General features: G+C 33.8%; 1 protein-coding gene across 1 annotated transcript; it reads left to right on the forward strand.

Moving 5' to 3' along the window:
• The first annotated feature begins 1,118 nt into the window (after positions 1–1,118).
• Positions 1,119–14,831, forward strand: LOC131126629 (solute carrier family 22 member 13-like). Its single transcript, XM_058069404.2, has 10 exons — positions 1,119–1,493; positions 5,149–5,252; positions 5,386–5,540; positions 9,242–9,410; positions 9,485–9,605; positions 11,969–12,063; positions 12,140–12,354; positions 13,624–13,732; positions 13,825–14,031; positions 14,320–14,831. The coding sequence occupies exons 1-10, from the start codon at positions 1,119–1,121 to the stop codon at positions 14,381–14,383; spliced, it is 1,614 nt and encodes a 537-aa protein (XP_057925387.2). The 3' UTR covers positions 14,384–14,831.
• The last annotated feature ends 735 nt before the right edge of the window (positions 14,832–15,566 follow it).

Genomic DNA, 15,566 nt, shown 5'->3' on the forward strand with positions numbered 1-15,566 from the left:
TTTTTTTCCATTTCTGCTGTTTTTGTTTTTTTCCCCATCTATTTCAACTTTATTTTGTTTTTATTGTTTCTCATAATACTACCACCTAAAAAATAACATAAAAAAATTAACTAAAGTGATGTTATTTTGCACAATATTCAGAATTTATTCTTGTAAAATTGCGCCTTTTTTAAATTAGAATTTCTCTCAAAATTTAGATGTTTTTCTTGTTTTTTTCAATTTCTGCTGATTTAATTGTTTTTTCCCCATCTTCTTGCACATTTTCTTCTTGTAATATTATGACTTTATTCCCATCATATTGTCACTTTTTTCCCCATAATATTATAACTTTTTATTACTTCTTATTATTATTTCTTGTAATATTACCACTTTAAAAAATAACAGAAATATTTTTTTCATGTTACTGAAATTATATTATATTTCCTCACAATATAGCGATATACTTCTTACAAAATTCAGACTTTTTCTTGTTAGGTTGCAACTTTTTTCCCTGAATATTTTGACTTTATTCTTGCAAATTACTGCTGATATTTAAATTTTTTCCTTTATTGTAGTTTTAGAATGGACTGCAAATGACCCCTTGGGCCGCAATTTGGATACCACTGTATACTTGTATTCCATTTAAGAATGTTGGCATGTTCCTTAGAGAACCCGTACAGTAAAGGTGACTGTAATGTAATCATTGACTTCATGTACAGAATTTTGACTTTGGACATCCCGTTGTCGAACATTCAGCATTTGTTTTATTGCTTCTCTTTCATTTTCTAGAGAGTTAAACGACACGGGCGAGGATGATAAGCCAGGTTGCAATAAAATATAGTGAAAGCGTAACAACGCTGTATATGATGTAACCCTTATGTCATAATACGCCGTACTACTGGAATAAGTAGCATGAGCGTGTTTTTACATATAGCTCATAATGGAGGTTGCAATGCAAAGTAGTACACTCGAATGAAGTGTTACTACACATTTGAAGGTACAATAGTATTGATACAGTACAGTAACCATAATTCATGAAGTAATGCTGTCTCATCTTTCTTGTCCCGTACAGTTAAGGTTTAATTATTAACCCATGTGGTTTAAAAGTCATCATTTGGACCCGAGTCGGCTCTAAAACCATGGCGGATTTTGGACAGATCCTGAGGAACGTCGGGGAATTTGGAACATTCCAGAAACTCCTCATCTGTGCACTTTCTTTCCCGAATCTTATTTTATCTTTTGAATTTGCGTGCATATTTTTCATCGAGTCAGATCCAGAACGACATTGCAACACGGACTGGATCCTGAAGGCTGACGCCAACCTGAGCGTACAGGAGCAGTTGAACCTGACCGTTCCTCTGGAGCCGGATGGGTCCTACAGCAGGTGTCGGATGTTTGCTCCGGTGGACTGGGATGTGGACGCCATCAGGGAGCACGGACTCAATGAGACCAGCGTGTGTGACAATGGTTGGGTGTACTACAGTTCACTTTATACAGCCACCATCGTCACGGATGTAAGTACTGCATGATCTGACACGGGGGTGTCCAAAGCTTTATGGATGTTTAGGAAAGCCACACATGGAGATATGGAGATATGGAGATAATATTTCACCAGATAAACACCTCTCAGCTTTGTGATATTGGTGAAAAACCTTCAGTCTTTTTTCCTCATTTTTGCGATTTAAAAAAATATATTTTACCTTAAATTTTCTTTTCATATTATTATGATTTAAAATTTAAATTTCCATTACATGTTTTCCTCAATTTTCCGAAATTAAATTCATTTTGTTTTATTGTCATTATATTAGTACTTCATTTTTTATTTCCATTTGTTTCCATATTTTTATGATTTTAAATTTATTTTCATTATACGTTTTCCAAAATTAAATTCATTTTGTTTTATTGTCATTATATCAGTACTTAATTTTTTTTATTTCCATTTATTTCCATATTTTTATGATTTTAAATTTATTTCCATTATACGTTTTCCTCAATTTTCCAAAATTAAATTAATTTGTTTTATTGTGATTATATTAGTACTTATTTTTTTATTTTCATATTTTTGTGATTTTAAATTTATTTCCATTATATGTTTTCCTCAATTTTCTGAAATTAAATTCATTTTGTTTTATTGTCATTATATTAGTACTTAATTTTTATTTCCATTTATTTCCATATTTCTATGATTTTAAATTTATTTCCATTATACGTTTTCCTCAATTTTCCAAAATTAAATTCATCAATCATTTTGTTTTATTGTTTTATTTATATTATTACTTATTATTACTACTATTACTATTACTACTATTATTACTTATTATTACAATTTTTTTTTATTTAATATTTCAACTCTATGTTCCAAAAATAATCATAATATTATAATAATATTGGAATATTAAAAAGACAAATTGTGACTTTCTTTCTTATTAAATTACAGCGTTTTTGTTTTTGGATTTTGACTTTATTCTTGTAAAACTACTACTGTTTTTTCACTGGCCATGAGTTCTCCATTAGTTCCTCAGTAACTACTCTAAATGTATGTGTCGGCGTCATTACTTCCTCAGTAACTATTCTAAACGTGTGCCTTAGTTCCTTAGTAACTACTCTACTAGTTCCATATTAGTTCTTCATCCATTCCTTAATAACTACTCTAAATAAACGAGCCTTAGTCATTAGTTCCTCAGTAACCACTCTAAATATATGGCCCTTAGAAATCAGTTGACCAGTAACTGCTCTAAACACATACCTTAGTTCATTAGTAACCACTCTACTCATTAGTTCTATATTAGTTCTTTATCCATACCTTAGTAACTACTCTAAATGAATGCCTTAGTTATTAGTTCATCAGCAACCACTCTAAATGCATGTTCCTTAGTCCTTAGTTGACCAGTAACTCTAAACGTGTACCTTAGTTCCTTAGTAACTACTCTACTCATTAGTCCTTTATTACGTATTCATTAGTTCCTCAGTAACTACTCTAAATGTATGTGTCGGCGTCATTACTTCCTCAGTAACTATTCTAAACGTGTGCCTTAGTTCCTTAGTAACTACTCTACTAGTTCCATATTAGTTCTTCATCCATTCCTTAATAACTACTCTAAATAAACGAGCCTTAGTCATTAGTTCCTCAGTAACCACTCTAAATATATGGCCCTTAGAAATCAGTTGACCAGTAACTGCTCTAAACACATACCTTAGTTCATTAGTAACCACTCTACTCATTAGTTCTATATTAGTTCTTTATCCATACCTTAGTAACTACTCTAAATGAATGCCTTAGTTATTAGTTCATCAGCAACCACTCTAAATGCATGTTCCTTAGTCCTTAGTTGACCAGTAACTCTAAACGTGTACCTTAGTTCCTTAGTAACTACTCTACTCATTAGTCCTTTATTACGTATTCATTAGTTCCTCAGTAACTACTCTAAATGTATGTGTCGGCGTCATTACTTCCTCAGTAACTATTCTAAACGTGTGCCTTAGTTCCTTAGTAACTACTCTACTAGTTCCATTTTAGTTCTTCATCCATTCCTTAATAACTACTCTAAATAAACGAGCCTTAGTCATTAATTCCTCAGTAACCACTCTAAATATATGGCCCTTAGAATCAGTTGACCAGTAACTGCTCTAAACACATACCTTAGTTCATTAGTAACCACTCTACTCATTAGTTCTATATTAGTTCTTTATCCATACCTTAGTAACTACTCTAAATGAATACCTTAGTTATTAGTTCATCAGCAACCACTCTAAATGCATGTTCCTTAGTCCTTAGTTGACCAGTAACTCTAAACGTGTACCTTAGTTCCTTAGTAACTACTCTACTCATTAGTCGTTTATTACATATTCATTAGTTCCTCAGTAACTACTCTAAATGTATGTGCCTCAGCCATTAGTTCCTCAGTATATATTCTAAACATGTGCCTCAGCAACTAGTCTACTCTTTAGTTCCATATTAGTTCTTCATTAGTTCTAGTCATTAGTTCTTCATTACTTTAGTTCTTAAGTGACTACTCTAAATGTGTACCTAGTTCCTTAGTAACTACTTCACTAATTAGTTCCTCAGTAACTACTCTAATTGTATATGCCTTAGTTTCTTAGTAACTACTTTACTCATTAGTTCCTCATTACTTCTTAATTAGTTCCTCAGTAACTACTCTAACTGTATATGCCTTAGTTCATTAGTAACTACTTTACTCATTAGTTCCTCATTACTTCTTAATTAGTTCCTCAGTAACTACTCTAACTGTATATGCCTTAGTTCCTTAGTAACTACTTTACTCATTAGTTCCTCATTACTTCTTAATTAGTTCCTCAGTAACTACTCTAACTGTATATGCCTTAGTTCATTAGTAACTACTTTACTCATTAGTTCCTCATTACTTCTTAATTAGTTCCTCAGTAACTACTCTAACTGTATATGCCTTAGTTCCTTAGTAACTACTTTACTCATTAGTTCCTCATTACTTCTTATTTAGTTCCTCAGTAACTACTCTAACTGTATCTGCCTTAGTTCCTTAGTAACTACTTTACTCATTAGTTCCTCATTACTTCTTATTTAGTTCCTCAGTAACTACTCTAACTGTATCTGCCTTAGTTCCTTAGTAACTACTTTACTCATTAGTTCCTCATTACTTCTTAATTAGTTCCTCAATAACTACTCTAACTGTATATGCCTTAGTTCCTTAGTAACTACTTTACTCATTAGTTCCTCATTACTTCTTAATTAGTTCCTCAATAACTACTCTAACTGTATCTGCCTTAGTTCCTTAGTAACTACTTTACTCATTAGTTCCTCATTACTTCTTAATTAGTTCCTCAATAACTACTCTAACTGTATATGCCTTAGTTCCTTAGTAACTACTTTACTCATTATTTCCTCATTACGTCTTAATTTTTTTTCCTGTAATATTTCAAGTTTATACAGCATTATAATTTTTTTGAACGTAATTCTCGTCAGATTCCAACTTTGATATTTAGATTTTATTCTTGTAAAATTATTATTTTCATTTTTGCTGTAGTTGTTTTCTTGTAGTAGTTAATTATGGTTTTAGAACGTGCCGCGGGCCCCATTGGTCCCTGGGCCGCACTTTGGACACCTCTGATCCAACACATTTACCCAAAATGTTTTTTTTTTTTTTTCCAATTCCCATTTTGTTGTCGTCGTAGTTTGATCTCGTATGTGATCGAGCTCCTTTGCTGCAAGTGGCACAAACGGTAATGATGTCGGGCATTTTGCTTGGTTGTCTCTTCTTCGGACCGTTCGCTGAATCGTAAGTGATGAGCGTTTTCGTACTGCATTCTCTGGCCGCTACACACATGAAAATAATCAACACTAATCAAAACTTTTTTTTTTATGTGTTTCATACGACACATCCTAATCTGTGGTGTTTTTGGTGCCTTCAGGTTTGGTCGTAAACGAGCAGTTCAAATTCCACTGTCCATCATCCTCATCTTTACCATCACCAGCGCGTTGGTCCCCAACTTCCTGTTGTATCTGCTCTCGCAGTTTTTGATGGGCCTTGGCTATGGAGGATTTCGGCTCAACGGCATTATATTGGGTAAAGTACTGCATTATCTTATTGATAGTACACGTTATTTTTATAAAGATGCTCCATTACTGCTGAATGTGGGAGTAAAATGATACAGTATTATGCTGGATGGACCAAAATTAAAATGCAAAAGTAAAATGCTGATGTAACTGTGAGGAAAATCTGAAAATCTAAAATTTTCTTTTCATATCATTATGATTTTAACTTCAAAATATTTTAAATTTATTTCCATTATGAGTTAATTTAATTTTAATCAACTTAATTTTCCAAAATTAAATTCATTTTGTTTAATTGACATTATATTATTACTTAATTTTAAAAAATCTAATATTTCAACTCTATGTTACTAAAATATAATAATATTATAATATCGGAATATTAAAAACAAAAATTGTGACTTTCTTTCTTGTGTGCCTTAGTTCCTTGGTAACTACTCTACTCAGTTCCATATTAGTTATTCACCCATTCCTTCATAACTACTCTAAACATGTACCTTAGTTCATTAGTAACTAGTCTACTCATTACTTCCATATTAGTTTTTCATCCACATCTTAGTAACTACTCTAAATAAATTAACCTTAGTCATTAGTTCCTGAGTAACCACTCTAAATACATGGTCCTTAGCAATTAGTTGACCAGTAACTACTTTAAACATGTACCTTTGTTCATTAGTAACTACTCTACTCATTACTCCCATATTAGTTCTTGATCCGTACCTTAGTAACTACTCTAAATGAATGAGCCTTAGTCATTAGTTCATCAGCAACCACTTTAAATGCATGTCCCCTAGTCATTAGTTGACCAGTTTCTTAGTAACTACTCTACTCATTAGTCCCTTATTACGTATTCATTAGTTCCTCAGTAACTACTCTAAATGTATGTGCCTTAGTCATTAGTTCCTCAGTAACTATTCTAAATGTGTGCCTTAGTTCCTTTGTAACTAGTAACTCAGTAGTTCCATATTACTTATTCACCCATTCCTTAATAACTACTCAAAATAAATGAGCCTTAGTCATTAGTTCCTCAGTAACCACTCTAAATACATGGTCCTTAGCAATTAGTTGACCAGTAACTACTCTAAACATGTACCTTTGTTCATTAGTAACTACTCTACTCATTACTTCCATATTAGTTCTTCATCCATACCTTAGTAACTACTCTAAATGAATGAACCTTAGTCATAAGTTCATCAGCAACCACTTTAAATGCATGTTCCCTAGTCATTAGTTGACCAGTAACTACTCTAAATGTGTACCTTAGTTTCTTAGTGTTGTGGAAAAAATTTACCTTACTAAAAGAGAATGCCTGAAATAAAGACAGAGTTGCGCAGTTTATTTCTTTTGCAAAAGAGGTCAGACAGAAACATACATCATGCGTGGCAGTCTGTAGGTGTCTGACAAAGAGTGGTCTCTTGGCGGGAACTTTTATAGTCCATAGCATGCAAATGAATTACATTACAAGAGAAAAGAGATATTCTTGTCACTCCCCCGATGCCATCCTCATGTATGGGGGTTAGCCTTCACACCCATTCTTCTGGCACGGTTTGTCACACCCATGCGAGAGAACCTCCTAGGGTCAACCATTTGGTGGGACATCCTGATGTCCCCTTGTCCCATGAAGGTAGAGCTTTGATCAAAGAATGACACTGCCCCTAACCCCAGGTTACAGATAGCCTCCTGCTGTGCCACCATCCTTGAAGGAACAGCAGGATGTGCTCGGATGCAAATGTTGAAGCTCTACAAAAGGCCGTAAAGTAATTCACACAATGTGTAACCTATGTTATACCTGTGAAATATAAAATTTTCCATCACATTAGTAACTACTCTACTCATTAGTCCCTTATTACGTATTCATTAGTTCCTCAGTAACTACTCCAAATGTATGTGCCTTAGTCATTAGTTCCTCAGTAACTATTCTAAACTTGTGCCTTAGCAACTACTCTACTCTTTAGTTCCATATCAGTTCTTCATTAGTTCCTCGGTAACTACTCTAAATGAATGAGCTTTAGTCATTAGTTCCTCATTAATTCTTCTTTAGTTATTAAGGAAGTACTCTAAATGAATGTGCCTTAGTCAGTAGTTCATCAGTAACTACTCTAAATGTGTACCTAGTTCCTTAGTAACTACTTTACTCATTAGTCCCTCATAACTTCTTAATTAGTTCCTCGGTAACTACTCCAAATGAATGTGCCTTAGTCATCGGTTCATCAGTAACTACTCTAAATGTGTACCTAGTTCCTTAGTAACTACTTTACTCATTAGTTCCTCATTACTTCTTAATGAGTTCCTCAGTAACTACTCCAAATGAATGTGCCTTAGTCATCGGTTCATCAGTAACTACTCTAAATGTGTACCTTAGTTTCTTAGTAACTACTCTACTCATTAGTCGCTTATTATGCATTCATTGGGTCCTCAGTAACTACTATAAATGAATGTGCCTTAGTCATCGGTTCATCAGTAACTACTCTAAATGTGTACCTTAGTTTCTTAGTAACTACTCTACTCATTAGTCGCTTATTATGCATTCATTGGGTCCTCAGTAACTACACTAAATGTATGTGCCTTAGCAACTACTCTACTCTTTAGTTCCATATTAGTTCTTCATTAGTTCCTCGGTAACTACTCTAAATGAATGAGCTTTAGTCATTAGTTCCTCATTAATTCTTCTTTAGTTCTTAAGCAAGTACTCTAATTGAATGTGCCTTAGTCATTAGTTCATCAGTAACTACTCTAAATGTGTACCTAGTTCCTTAGTAACTACTTTACTCATTAGTTCCTCATTACTTCTTAATGAGTTCCTCAGTAACTACTCCAAATGAATGTGCCTTAGTCATCGGTTCATCAGTAACTACTCTAAATGTGTACCTAGTTCCTTAGTAACTACTTTACTCATTAGTCCCTCATAACTTCTTAATTAGTTCCTCAGTAACTACTCCAAATGAATGTGCCTTAGTCATCGGTTCATCAGTAACTACTCTAAATGTGTACCTTAGTTTCTTAGTAACTACTCTACTCATTAGTCGCTTATTATGCATTCATTGGGTCCTCAGTAACTACTCTAAATGTATGTGCCTTAGCAACTACTCTACTCTTTAGTTCCATATTAGTTCTTCATTAGTTCCTCGGTAACTACTCTAAATGAATGAGCTTTAGTCATTAGTTCCTCATTAATTCTTCTTTAGTTCTTAAGGAAGTACTCTAAATGAATGTGCCTTAGTCAGTAGTTCATCAGTAACTACTCTAAATGTGTACCTAGTTCCTTAGTAACTACTTTACTCATTAGTCCCTCATAACTTCTTAATGAGTTCCTCAGTAACTACTCCAAATGAATGTGCCTTAGTCATCGGTTCATCAGTAACTACTCTAAATGTGTACCTAGTTCCTTAGTAACTTGAGTCAAACATTATTTATTGCATTGATTCTCATATTACGATTTTTTTTCTGTAATATTTCAAGTTTATACAGCGTTATCATTTTTTAAACTTAATTCTCGTCAAATTACTTATTTTTACAACTTATTACTACTTATTTTTTCATCTTTGCTGTTGTTGTTTTCTTGCTATAGTTAAGTATGTTTTTTTAATTGGTCATTTTAGTCAAAAACTGTGAGGAAAATCTGAAATCTGATTGGTTAAAAACAAAACACTGCTACTAATGTTTACACCACATTTTTGATTTTTGAACTTTTTTTTTGTTTCTTTGTTCTGGTAGCCACCGAGTGGATCGGTGTATCCAAAAGGTCGTGGGGCGCATGCATCACTCAACTATGTGGCGCAATCGGACAGGCCATCCTTGCTGGTGTGATCTTCCTTGTCCGAGACTGGAGACTCGCACAACTTGTCACAGCAGCCCCACTAGCAGTCATTTTCATTTATATATGGTAATCCCAAACAATGTACAGTATATCATATATATCATATATATAATATACCATCATGTTCATCATGAATTCAGGTTCCTTCCGGAGTCGGCCAGGTGGCTTTTGGACAGAGGGAGGACAGAAGAAGCCAAAATGTTGCTGGTGAAGGTGGCAGCTGTCAATAAACGCACTTTTACCGACACTCACCTGGAAAAGGTATCAATGCCATGGCTGTGTTGTTGAGTTATTGTCCGAAGTAACATTTAACTTTCCTTTTTTGACAGGTATTATGGATATTTATAAATAGTATTTATTCATAATCGTAACTTCAAATAACAGTGAATTGTGCAAATTACCATTTATGCTAATTTGTGCTACTTAAAAATGGTACAGAATGTGCACAATGAATTTAACTACAGTGGGACCTCAGTTAGCATCCGCCCCGGTTAGCATTATTTTTGGTTAACATTCATAATGTATGTAATGTAAAACATTTACAGTCATTTTGAGCAATTGTCCAAAGTAACATTTAACTTTATTTTTTAGATAGCTATTATGGATATTTCTAAATAGTATTTATTCATAATGCCTGTTTTCAATATTGGCTACAAATGACTTTCTAATAACGACTTTTGATTGGCCAATATTTTGGCTCAACATTGGCTCAACTGTGAATTGTGCAAATTACCATTTATGCTAATTTGTGCTACTTAAAAATGGTACAGAATGTGCACAATGAATTTAACTACAGTGGGACCTCAGTTAGCAATCGCCCCGGTTAGCATGTTTTTGGTTAACATTCATAATGTGTGTAATGTAAAACATTTACAGTCATTTTGAGCAATTGTCCAAAGTAACATTTAACTTTATTTTTTAGATAGCTATTATGGATATTTCTAAATAGTATTTATTCATAATGCCTGTTTTCAATATTGGCAACACATGACTTTCTAATGACGACTTTTGATTGGCCAACATTTTGGCTCAACATTGGCTCAACTGTGAATTGTGCAAATTACCATTTATGCTAATTTATGCTACTTAAAAATGGTACAGAATGTGCACAATGAATTTAAATACAGTGGGACCTCAGTTAGCATCCGCCCCGGTTAGCATTATTTTTGGTTAACATTCATAATGTATGTAATGTAAAACATTTACAGTCATTTTGAGCAATTGTCCGAAGTAACATTTAACTTTCCTTTTTAGGTAGGTATTATGGATATTTCTAAATAGTATTTATTCATAATGCCTGTTTTCAATATTGGCTACAAATGACTTTCTAATAACGACTTTTGATTGGCCAATATTTGTGCATTTTACCTTTTTGTTTCTTAAACTTAAAATAACTGTGAATTGTGCAAATTACCATTTATGCTAATTTGTGCTACTTAAAAATGGTACAGAATGTGCACAATGAATTTAAATACAGTGGGACCTCAGTTAGCATCCGCCCCGGTTAGCATTATTTTTGGTTAACATTCATAATGTATGTAATGTAAAACATTTACAGCAAAATGTTGCCTCATTTTGAATACAATATCTTATATCTTTTTTCAAAAGACATCCCTCTCTGTAACGGCCATTTTTGATTATTTTGACTAGACCGCACAGAATATTGTTTTCTTGCGATATATAAACATGGTACCAACCAAAGGAAAGATTAGACTCTCAGATTTCATCACAAAGAAGTTTGTTTCTACCTTTTTCTTTTTTTTCTTTAGTAATCAGTAGTAGTACATAGGTAAGTTTCAGTTCCTAACTAAAAAAAATGAGAAAATTGGATTTTTGTGAAAAAATACATTTCAAGCAGAAATTTTACTTTGACACAAAACTACAGCACAAAAAATTGTTGTTTTACTCGAAAATATAAATTTATTTACAAATATAACATAATGAACTAACAAAATTGGGATATCGGTTTTCTTCAAAAAAGCCAATATCTGACATCCCCAGTAAAAATATTTGGAAGTGAGCCGAGAAAGCGTTTTTTTGTTTTTTTTTACTGACGTCACTGCAACCCGGACTTCCTTATATGAGCATGCCCAGTTGAGTAATAGCTACCAGGATTTTTTTTTTTTTTTTTTTTAGCAAAGCTAATTTTGTTAAGCTTCGGCAAGCATCAGGCAGAAGTGGTTTGAGTTTCTGATTCCCAGCCACGAAAACCAAAAATATGCTCATCTGTCAACTGAACTTCACATGGTCTGTTTTGTGAACATGGGCCAATACGAGCTGGCCTATGCGCTGAACAGTTGCTGAAGTCCGACGCCTTTCCATAATTCGTGCTCAAGAGTCAGAAAAGCAAGCTGTAAGTCGCAATTTATCAGTTTCTGTGTTTATTGTGTGTTTATAACTGTGTTTATTTTGTGTAAGTAATCAAACAAAAGGGTTTCGGCAGCTCTCTGGAAGTCCCCGGGAGCGCTTGAGAGTATGACTCAGGGTAGAGTAAATTCCACAGCCTTAAAACATGTTTTGTGTTTACATTTTTGGCTTTATGGAACAGATTGACAGTATTTGCTTTGATTTTGTTAGCATTTGTTACGGTTAGCCTTTAAAATTTTGGAGCATTTGTGTTGCAGATTGTGGTGAAAGAAGCAGAGAAAAAGATTGGCGTTTCAATACTTATCCGGTCATCTGTGCTTAGGAAGTATTTCTTTAGCGTAATATTTGCATGGTAAGTCACTGATCTAATGAAGTATTTAAGGTTTGTGTTTCATTTGTGTTTTTTTATTTTGTATTTTTTTTTTCAGGTTCTCATTGAATGTTGCATACTACTGCATTTCATTCAACGTGGGGAATTTTGGCTTGGATGTATTCCTGACACAGCTCTTGTTTGGTGTGACTGAGATGCCTGCTCACATACTTTGTATGTGGCTGTTGGAAGCATTGGGGAGAAGAATATCGTTCATCTCAACACTTCTGGCTGGGGGGTGCTTGTGTATCTTGATGCTTGTTTTTATTCAAGGTAAGGCAGTACCTTTAAAACGTTATTGGATGGTTTAGACCTAAATGTTATATTTATAATATCGGAAAAAGATGGGTTTTATGGTTTTATTTCATTTGAGCATCAGATTACAATTGAACGCATCACATAATCAGTTCACAGTTCCACATGTCCAAAAGGAGTAGGAAGAAGCAAAGCTTATTAAATCCTACCCCTCCATCTGGTACTTTTACAATCAGTAACTGTTACATTTGTTCACTTCCTGCTTTTCTAATATAGTTATTTTTTTATTTGTTATTTTTCGTTATTATTATTTTTTTATCATGTGCCAAAGTACGAGGTGTATGACCATACAATGACAATACATACAATGTAATACAATGACCATACAATGACCCTCCATCTGGTACTTTTACAATCAGTAACTGTTATATTTGTTCACTTCCTGCTTTCCTAATATAGTTTAAGTTTTTCTTTGTAAAAAAAATTAAAAAAATATGTAAAAAAAATGTAAAAAATGTAAAAAAAAATGTAAAAAAAAAACCAAAAAAAATGTAAAAAATGAAAAAAAAATGTTAAAAAATGTGAAAAAATAATTGTAAAAAAATTTAATGACATTTTTTACAAATGTAAAACATTGTAAAAAGTTGTATAAAATGTAAAAAAAGTAAAAAAAATCTAAAAAATTGTAAAGATTTGTAAAGAATATGTAAAAGACATCATAAACATTTGTAAAAAAAATGTACACATTTGTAAAAATTGCAAAATTTGTACAATTTGTAAAGTTTTTAAAAATTGTTATTTTTTTTATTTATTTATTTATTTATTTTTTGGTCTCGTACCGAAGTACGAGGTGATATGAGCATCCAATGACATAATGGGTACCATAGTAAGTGTCAATATAGTGATATATATAGCACATCATGACTGGTTCAAGACTCTTCATCCTTGTATTTAGCAAACATCAACTGCTTGTATTGTTTCTTGAATTGGCTCATCGTTGTGCATTGTTTGAGGGTCTTACTCAATCCATTCCATAGTTTGATTCCACATACTGAAATGCTATGGCTTTTTAACGTAGTCCTAGCATATAAGTGTTTCAAATTATTGCTGACATTTACAGCAAAATGCTGACATGATCAAGAAAACACACAATTTAAGGAAGCAAGACATTCAACCCATGCTTTCATGCTTTCCAATTTCTCAGTTTCACTGAAATTCACTTATTACAGTCAGGTCTGTAACGTTCTGGGATTAGGTTTTGTTTGATTCCGTTTGATTCTGTTCAAGGTAATCCTGTTGCTTTAACTGTGCTGGCAACATCAGGACGTTTCATTGTTAACTCGGCTGCAACCGTATGTAACGTTTATGTCCAGGAGTTATTCCCAACATCTTGTCGGTAAGACCATTCCCATGAACACTTCATCAATAAGGAGCCATCGATCAATATATTGGAAAATGCTCTGAAAGAACATTGACTCTACATTTCAGACAAACCGCCTCTGGTTTAGGCTCCATCGCAAGTCGGGCTGGTGGTCTGATCGCGCCGTTGATCAACATGTTGGCTTTGTACCATTGGTCCATACCCATCGTAATCTTCAGCGGCCTCACTCTCATCAGTGGGGGTTTGAGCTTCCTTCTTCCTGAGACGCAAGGGATTGAACTCCCAGATTCAACCGATGAGGCTGAGAGGAACAGGTACTGTAAAAATAATAAAAATTATACTTCAAAGTATACTGTAAATTTCTCAGGACGTTGATTTTTCGATGGTAACTGCACTTTTCAGGTTATTCCAGTTGCGATTAATTCAATTCAAGAATAAAATGACTTTGATGATCGGGAAGGACGGACAGAAGTCTATTTACTTTGTTGTCTTAGTATTTGAGTTAGGCTAACAGACATGTATTGAGATTGGACTGAATTTACGGCTTACGAATTTACGTAATGTGAAGCTAATCGTGTTTTTTTAATGTTCTTTTCTTGCAGAAATAAGAAAACAACCAAAGAAGAATGGGAATCAAATGTACACATCAAATCAAGTAAACTGTAGTGCCTACTCCAACGTCTGCGGTTTTTAAAACAGTCCAAACAGTTTTTAGATACACTGCCTGGCCAAAAAACTGAATTACAGTAAACCTCGGATATATCGGATTCAATTTTTCCCACTGGTTTTGTCCGATATAAGCGAAATCCGTTATATGCGTATACCGGAAAATGTGCGTTTTACATGTATATCGGATTTATATCCGGTATTTGCGTAAATCGGATTTTATCCGTTATAAAAAGGCAACAATGTTTCCAATGTACCTGGACTGGGCAATGAAAAGAGACGTAAGGTAATGAGAATTTAACTTTATTGGACTCTGAGCATAACAAATTGTTAATTAAGCTAGGCCCTGTTACGCCCGTCAGGCCTACGTTATTTCCAATAGTGAGGTTAAGATCTCATTCACTGCTGTGCTAGTATTATTGACGTCACTCACTTTTATATTTGTCCTAAATCTGCAGCCAGGAGAAAGACACGATGCGGCCATCCGATTATATGCGAGGGGAATTGGAACGGGACTGGAGATTTTGTCCGAAATAGGCGAAATCCGTTATAAAAAATCCGATATATGCAATGAATTTTTATTGGAAATGCATTACAGAAAAATTGGTTCTTTTTTATCTGTCCGTTGTAAGCGAATTTCCGATATATCCGAGTCCGATATATCTGAGATTTACTGTATTTCAGAATCATAATGGCCTTAACTCATCACTTATTCAGAGGTACAATTGCAAAACCTCAAAAAAAACACAAAAATAAGCACACTTTACAATATAAGAACTCAAAGACTCAAAGCCAGCGACAGCAATTGCAGCCATATTTTGGCGTGTGATAGAGCAGTGATTTTCAACAACTGTGCCGCGGCACACGAGTGTGCCGTGAGAAATCGTCAGGTGTGCCGTGAGGAATTAGTCAATATCACTTTTTTTTTTATTAATATGTATTAATAATTTTCTGCAAATATTATGTCATTGTCACGTGTCATTGGTGTAAAGACTGGCAGAGCAATGTAATATTCGTCCGTTCCTGTAATAGACTTAGTGATGCACGTGAGAGGTAGTGGTGACATGTTGTAACATTGTTGGTTAAATTAATATGCGGATCAAAAGGATCTGCTGTGGCGAGTCCGTAATCAGGAAAAAACTGAAAGAAGCAAATAATGTTGGTTATTGGTGTGCCGCAAAAT

Source organism: Doryrhamphus excisus, linkage group LG6, assembly GCF_037039965.1.
Source record: "Doryrhamphus excisus strain RoL-2023G ecotype Guam linkage group LG6, RoL_Dexc_Guam_v1.1, whole genome shotgun sequence".
Lineage (NCBI taxonomy): Eukaryota > Metazoa > Chordata > Actinopteri > Syngnathiformes > Syngnathidae > Doryrhamphus > Doryrhamphus excisus.

Excerpts from the sequence above, each read along its gene's own strand:
- LOC131126629 (XM_058069404.2), top strand. The coding sequence starts at position 1,119 with ATGGCGGATTTTGGACAGATCCTGAGGAACGTCGGGGAATTTGGAACA. Across the intron at positions 1,494-5,148 it reads CAGCCACCATCGTCACGGAT|TTTGATCTCGTATGTGATCG; the intron begins GTAAGTACTGCA and ends TTGTCGTCGTAG. Across the intron at positions 12,064-12,139 it reads TTTAGCGTAATATTTGCATG|GTTCTCATTGAATGTTGCAT; the intron begins GTAAGTCACTGA and ends TTTTTTTTTCAG.